Source organism: Notechis scutatus, chromosome 4 (genome assembly GCF_049901735.1).
Source record: "Notechis scutatus isolate UNSWTSFEM ecotype Mainland chromosome 4, rNotScu1.2, whole genome shotgun sequence".
NCBI classification, from domain to species: Eukaryota; Metazoa; Chordata; class Lepidosauria; order Squamata; family Elapidae; genus Notechis; species Notechis scutatus.
In genome coordinates, this window is record NC_142012.1 from 142,479,669 (window position 1) to 142,487,899 (window position 8,231).

The window sequence follows — 8,231 nt, forward strand, 5'->3', positions numbered from 1 at the left end:
ATTCACTGAACAACTGTGGCAAGAAAGGTCATAAAATGGGGCAACATTCGCTTAACATTCGGCTTATTTAACAACAGAAAGTTTGGGCTCAAAATAGCTGTGATCATAAGTTGAGGACTACCTGTACTCCTACCAAAACTAATTTGATCTTAATCTGCCTAGGTTCTGATGTTACAAAGAGTTCCCAATTTCTCAATTGACCGGAAGGGGAAGACCAACCTATGCCAAACATTCCCTCCCTCCCTCTCTCTCTCTCCCCCCACCTCGTGTGTGTGTGTGTGTGTGTGTGTGTGTGTGTGTGTGTATATATATATGTTTTCTGAGGTTCTCGCGGGTATTTGTATGTGGATCTTTGGTTATTTGGGTTTTCTCCCGCGTAAGATTCAAAGTATCTAGGCAACGTTTCGGCGAGTCCACTCGCCATCTTCAGGCTGGTGCTTCGGCTTAGTGCCAGTGCAAGCAGTTTGCTTGCACTGGCTTGCACTGCTTGCACTGGCACTAAGCAAAGCACCAGCCTGAAGATGGCGTGGGACTCGCAGTGTAGATATTGAATCTTGGAGAAACCCGAATAACCAAAGATCCACATATGTATGTATGTATGTATGTATGTATGTATATATATATATATATATATATATATATATATATATATATATATATATATATATATATATATATATATATATATATATATATAATGTGGATCTTTGGTTATTCGGGTTTTCTCCGCGTAAGATTCAAAGTATCTAGGCAACGTTTCGGCGAGGTCCCGTCCATTTACCCGAAGCCAAGCTGCACTAAAGACCTCCATTAAAGTAACACAATGCTGCCAGCCAATCAAGATACAAAAAGAGCCAAAAACAGACAGAAGATATCAGAGACACCCATCAAGCAGAACACAGCAAACTCCGAGACCAATAAACACAGACCAAGACTCCCAACCAATCAGGATGAAGAAAAACCATTCTGGCACAGCAATAGGCTGCCCCAAATTTAAATCTGAAACCACTGTAAAAGTCTGACCCACAGACGGACACAATACAGAAGCCTGATGATGGCAGATGAGATTCTGCTGAAACGTTGCTACAACTTTAAAAGAACTACAATGACGTGGGAAAATACTCCGAACCAAGCCGAACACCATACATGTAAGTACCATGAAAACTTAAGAAAACATATATATATATATATATATATATATATATATATATATATATATATATATATATATATATATATATATATATATATATATATATATAAATTTGTTTTCATAGATTTTCACGGGTACAGGTATGTAGGTCTAGGTGAGTTCGGGTCTTTTCCCATGTAAGATCAAGAGTATCTTGGCGATGTTTCGCCGAGGTCCCACTCACCATCCTCAGGCTGGTGCTTTCGGCTTCGTGCCAGTGCAAGCAGTGTGTGATCTGAGCTGCCGTCTCTCTATATATACTGGGTGTGTGTGTGTGTGCTGGGCTGGTTGGCTGCGCTGCTGCCTCTTGATTGGTTGATGGAGTTGATGTTGGTATAATGGGCTGTGTGATGGCCTTGTGAGTTTTGTTGTGGAGATATCCTGGATCTTGTGCTGTAATCTCCTGGGTTGTTTGTTTTGTAGTGATTGTTTTTCCATTAGCCTCCCGTGTTTTAATGGCTTGGGTAATGGGTTGTGTGATGGGCTTGCGAGTTCTTTTATTGTGGTATCCTGGGTCCTGCGTTGTAATCTCCTGGGTCGTTTGGCAGCAGCGCAGCCAACCAACCCAGCACACCAGCCCCCCTGCACCAGTATTTATAGAGAGACGAAGCTGGCACTGGCACGAAGCTGAAAGCACCAGCCTGAGGATGGCGAGTGGGACCTCGCCGAAACGTCACAAAGATACTCTTAATCTTACACAGGAAAAGACCCGAACACACCTAGACCTACATATATATATATAGATAATTCTGTGGGACAGGCAATTCAAGTGGGACAGTTGTGTTTGCATCTAGCTGGCTACTTGCAGCTGTGAGATATTTCTATTAGTTTCCATAACACTACCCCATTCATCTTGTTGCTTTAAATCTTCCAATTGCCACATCTTCGGCAACTAATACCATAAGTTATTGGTGCAAAGCACAGAGAAATTACTTTCTGCCTAAATTTATTATCAATGAATTTTTATTGGATGGCTTTGAGAGGATATTCATTTTCTTAGTATACTTTGCAATACTTTGATGAACTACAGAAAAAGAAAACAATTTTTACCATTCACTTACTTATCAGAATTATCAGCTTCAGAAGATGAACTTTCTTTTCCAGTATCTTTGCTATCTGGTAAATACAGACACTTATTATAAATATATGCATGAATTTACCAGGTTTTGAATTTCAACTTTAAAGTAATGTTAAATACAATCCTCATTCCAGCTAGAGAAAACCATAGGTGAAAGTTAAGAACATTTATTTGATAAAATAAACATTTGACCTCTCTTTAAAAGATCAAAAGGTAAATGGTTCTTTCCCCCCACCCAATGTTTTCATAACTCTAAATGATAGATAAGGCTGAAAAATTGACTCAAACTCATCCAGCAAGTTTCATGATTCAGGATTTGATTCTGGATATCCCCAGTCTTAGTTCAACTTCATCTATTTCTAAGGAAATCTCTGTGGGATCAGTCACTGCTTTGACTGAGACTTAAAATGGGACTTAAAAATCATGACACATCACATGGATTTGGGCCAAACAATTTTCTTTCACAAACTATAAAGTTATTAAAGGAATTATTCCATTAGTCACTCTCTCTTAGATCACCTTACCTCACAGGGTTGTTGTTATGGGGAAAATAAAAGGAAAAAGGAGTATTAAGTATGCTCACTGCCTTCAGTTATTTATAAAAATAATAAAGACAAGGAGAAAAAAAAGTTTAAACTCTGTAGATGTTAACGTTAAAAAGCAGTATTTCATAAATTGTTTCAACTCCTACCCTCAAAACGACGCTATAGAGCACTGCACATCAGAACAACTAGACACAATAACAGTTTTCCCCCGAACGCCATTACTCTGCTAAACAAATACTTCCCTCAACACTGTCAAACTATTTACTAAGCCTGTATTACTATTCATCTTCTCATCGTTCCTATCACCCATCTTCTCCGACTTATGACTATATGACTGTAACATTGTTGCTTGTATCCTTATGATTTATATTAATTGTTTCCTAGTATGATTTGATTGCTTATTTGTACCCTATGACTATCATTAAGTGTTGTACCTTATGATTCTTGATGAATGTATCTTTTCTGTTTATGTGCACTGAGAGCATTTGCACCAAAGACAAATTCCTTGTGTGTCCAATCACATTTGGCCAATAAAGAATTCTATCTATCTATCTATCTATCTATCTATCTATCTATCTATCTACCTACCTACCTACCTACCTACCTACCTACCTACCTTTAATTTATGCAAGTCTCCCAATGTTCTGCTATTTAAATAAAGAATTTGGAGGGAATTTTCCAAGGATGAAGCATTATCACTCAATCTACCATTTTTACAATAACAAAATTGGAGTAGGAATGTGTGGCATATGCACAAATATGGGCTGCTTTTTAAAAAAAATATAAGCATCTGCTCATCTTATGTTCCTTCCTTTAAAAATCAAATGTAACTTAGACAACATTTAAGTTTATAAACAACATCTATTTGTAAAGGATGGCAGCAGAAGCATTTGGGGTAGGGAAGAAAGGGATGGTCAAAATCTGCAACATGGTGGTGCAGGCCTTGGATTGTAACATTATACCCAACATATTGAAGATTTTGACACACATATTTCCTTCCCTCCACAGTGGTTGATAAGAGATTAGATACTGTCACTTCTTCTTACTCCACACATGCCACATAGTTGATACATCATGAATAAACTATGTTGGGAAAAATCTGAATTGTTTAGTGATTGCATTTAACTACAGAAACTATACTTTTACAGTAAGATACCACTGAGATCCATTAACCGCATTATGTATCTATGGATGCTGCATGTTGAACATAAAAATTAGGTTTTGAATCACATAAAGTAAAATTCAAATTGGTTTAAACCCACAGGATTAGACGATATAAATACAAGAGATAGGCTTCACATATGAGGTATATATCTCGCTGACAGAAATTATCTCATCTCCCATCCTAATCTCCTTTGAGTCAGGATAATGCAAGAATGAAATGTATGAGTGTGTCTATAGTTTTGACAGCAAAAATTTCTCAGCCATTCCCATGATAACACTGTAGAAGAAAAGCATAATCTTGGAAGTTTGCCTTGGGAAGATGTAAAAAGGGAAGGAAATTACCAAGTCAGTGGTTCTGGGCTTGGACCAGGAAGCCATAGATTCAAATCTCCACTCAACCACAGTGCTTATTGGGTGACTGGATCCAGTTTCTTTGGTCCTTGATTTCACTAGTGAGCCAAAGTGCTTTCTGCCCAAATGTTTGCAGGAAACTAAACTAGGATGAAATTGGCTGAGTTGCTTGCTGATTCCTATTCTATCACTGTTACTTACCGTAATTTAAATCAGTGCAATTGCCTGATTCTTTTCTAGGTGTGGGGCAAGAAATCTTACAGATTTTATATATCTCTAAGCTATTCTTGAACAGCCTTGAGACTAAAAGGAGTGAGGGAGAAACACTTAAAGATGATTTACGTTTCTTCTGCTCAACAGCTGCGGACAACATGAAACACCAACAAATAAGTGTTCCCAGATTATTTATAATGTTTTTATGTTGAAATGAGAGACGTCTTCTGCACTGGAGAATATCTTCTGGTCATGCTGTCCAGTTCTTTCCCCAACCTTTTTCATAGATACCAATCACACACATTGCTGTTCCACATCTACTCACCCTTCTAATTTTGAGGGATCTGAAATTCTTACTCCCCAGAGTTGTTGCTGTGGGATTAAAATCAGAAGGCCCCAAGAACACCACTTTCAGTTCCCATAAAATAAAATAAAAGAGGGACAAGGGTGTAATATATAAACGAGTAACTTCCTTTCATCACTTACAAGAAGATTCGTAAAGCTCGACCTAAGTTTGCACTTTAAAAAACGTTCAGAGGAAAGACGGTTATTCCGTGTACGCTAAACCCCCACTAAGAAAACTCTCGTCTGCTGATGTGCGTTTGTTAGCCAACATAACAACACATCAGCTTTGGGAGACCGCTGGGCTTCTCTGCGCACGTGACACTAAACTCACGCGTGTTCCTCGCTTCTTGCGGTCTGCGCCCAAGTCCCTGAAGGGCGGCGCGCTGAAAACGCCTTTTTCCCGCTACTCCCCCCCCTTTTTTCAGTTGACCTCGTCGCGTGTTTCTCTAGGACACCGATGGCACAGAGCATTAAGGCTCGACTAGCACCTGGATTATTGCCTCCATCTCGATTTTTCTCCGAGGTCCGAGAAAATCCTTCCATCATCCGCGCGCCAACTCTCTCTCTCTCTCTCTCTCTCACTGCATCTCAGACGAGCCCTTTAAAACGCCGAGCGCTGCTTGGAGAACCGCTGTTGTATGTGCACTGTGACGTGAAATGTTTTGCATTCTAGTCTCTCGGGAGACGGCGCAGCAGGACTCGACTCCCCTGGGACTTCAAGGGAAGGAGATCAAGCGCTCCTTCTCACGGCTGGGCAGAAACTCCACCCGTACCTAGATGTTCATTCCGGGTGGCTTATTTTTGATGCTTGGGGTGTGGGTGTCTTGTATCCTGACCTCTCTTTGAGGTTAAACTCCTTTATCCCCGTTTGCCTGTTCACCGATAAGAAAGTTTTCAGGCTGGTTCTTTTCTCTGTGGGGCGTGTTTGATCTGCACGTTTATTAGCAACGCTAGTAAATTACGACGCCACATGCAGCAAGTGTTCAGTCCTGTTGCCTCTGTTTTTTTAAAAATACGTTTTCAGCAGGGGGCAGCATGTAGCAGACCTTAACTCATCTCGGAAAAAGAGCCAAGCAGATCTGTCGTGATTAGTAATTAAAGGCTACGCTAACGCTGTAGAGTGAATTGGAAGATTGCAGGGACTTGTCCATATAGTACACCAGAAACTGAATTTGAATAATTCTTTATCTTTAAAGAACTTGAATAGCAAGTGCATTAAATGGTGGATGTTGCAACATTGCAGCTTCAAGGGATACATGGGCAGTGGTTTCCGATTTGTTGGCTAATCAGCTTGTTTTCTGATATTAAGAGAGTGAGGAAACTTCAGTGCTGAGGGGCCTTTCCTACATGCTCCTTTTCTTCTAAAGAGAGAAGCTGTATGGGCCACATGGCCTGCTGTGAATTTTCGAGAACCCATCTTTTCCACCCTAGTTTTCTTCAGGGGCTTTGGTGCTCCCAACTGTCAGATTTCTTCTTTGGCTTTCATAGTATCTTGGGTCTACATCCCCCCTCCCCGGATTTCCATCCAGGGCCAGGATGGGCCAGGCCATCATGGGGGCTGAAGATCATGATCCGCATTGAAGCAAAATTAATTCACTATTTGAACTTGTTTGTGTAGCGCTTCAGAGAATGTCAGAAGACAGGTCCTCTTTCCCTCAGGTGCAAAATTGTCTGTAATGGGCCTAAGTGGATATAATATTGTGCATGTTGTCTAGTAGAAGTAAGTGCACATATTTAATGTTAGTGGGTTACTTTTTTGCAAGAATGGACCAGCCCTAGTAAGCTTTTAATCCTGCAGTTTAGAATAAAAGGAAGTGTATGGATAGTCCTCAACATTTGGCTACAATTGGGACCAGAATTTTTATTGTTAAGCAAGGTAGTTAAATGAGTTATGCCTAATTTTATGACTTTTTGCCACAGTTAAGTGAATTAACTTTTAAGTGAATCATGTGGTCATTGAATGAATCTGGCTTTTCCCTACTGATTTTGATTTTTTATTTTAAGACTGAATCCATACATCTATTAATTCTTAAATCATGTTAAGACATAACTTGGTTGGTTTGGGCTTAAATATTTTGGCTTATTATATTTTATTAGCTTGGCTATTGTGACTCCTATTGTGACTTGGCTATTTACCCAACATGCAAACCAGAAGCAGGTGAATAATATTTATAGATTAGCGTGTTGTCTGAATATGTTTACATATTGTGGTATTAAAAATATTTTTTCACTTCCTTCATCATAAGCATTTAGCAGATTGACAAAATATGGTGTTTTTATACACAGAATGTGTATAAAATGTGTGGAATTATCTTGATCCAATCCCAATCAAATTGTTTATTTTGGATACTGCCTGAGATGCATAAGATTGCAAAGTTTGAAAAAAAGGGTGAGATCAGACTGATGATTTGAAGCAGGATTGTGTGTTATGAGAATGTTCATTTCTATGAGCAAAGGCGGTATTCTATATGCACAAATGACATTGTATTATTGAGAACCATTATGTGATGATAGCAAACAAAGTACTGCATGGAAAATAAACAATATTAGTTGCATCAGTAAAAATGTAATACAGGTAATCCTTGACTTAAAACAGTTCATCTTGTGACCATTCAAAGTTACAATGGCACTACACAAAGTGACTTATGACCGTTTTTTTACATTTACGACCATTGCAACATCTCCACGGTCATGTGATCAAAATTCAAACATTTGAGAACCGAGTCACATTTCTGATGTTTGCAGTGTTCCAGTGGGACCGTCTGACAAGCAATATCAATGGGAAAGCCAGATTCATTTAAAAAAACCATGTTACTCATTTAGCAACTGCAATGATTCACTTAACAACTGTGGCAAGAAAGTTCATAAAAAGGAGCAAAATTCACTTAATGTCTCACTTAACAGCAAAAAATTGGGGCTCAGTTGTGGTTGTAAATCAAGGACTACCTGTATAAATAAGGTCACATCACATTGACATTTTACTAGATTAGGAGTGCTGCAATCACTGCCTTTTTTAAAAACAGGATTTACAAAAAATGTTTCCATTTGTACAATTATTGTACAATAATTCCTACTAGAGTAATGTTTTTAGTCACAATTATTCACTGTGGAAGCACTGTTGTGTGTGAAATCAATTCTTAACTAGATATGACAAAAGCACATATACCCTTTTTTTTTGTTATTTTTGCACTGGGTAGTTCCACTGATTATTATGAATCAACATGGGATGTTGATTCAGGCTATAAGGGAGAAGAGTACACAAAAAGTATTCTTTTTTGTCATCCTCTTCTCTTGCTCTATTTAGTTATGTCCTGTACAGTTTTTCTCAAGCAGATGCTCTGTG

The 8,231-nt window shown here is 38.8% G+C and overlaps 1 protein-coding gene across 2 annotated transcripts in view; it reads right to left on the bottom strand.

Moving 5' to 3' along the window:
* Window positions 1-5,535, bottom strand: part of ERICH6 (glutamate rich 6) — a 28,565-nt gene extending 23,030 nt beyond the window's left edge. For both annotated transcript variants that reach the window (XM_087965146.1, XM_087965145.1), the window contains exons 1-2: window positions 5,377-5,535; window positions 2,254-2,308 (exon numbers count right to left, since the gene is read on the bottom strand). In XM_087965146.1, the coding sequence (XP_087821272.1) occupies window positions 2,254-2,308; window positions 5,377-5,434 (113 nt within the window). In that variant the 5' untranslated portion in view covers window positions 5,435-5,535. The remainder of the gene's footprint in view (window positions 1-2,253; window positions 2,309-5,376) is intronic.
* Window positions 5,536-8,231: the final 2,696 nt, after the last annotated feature.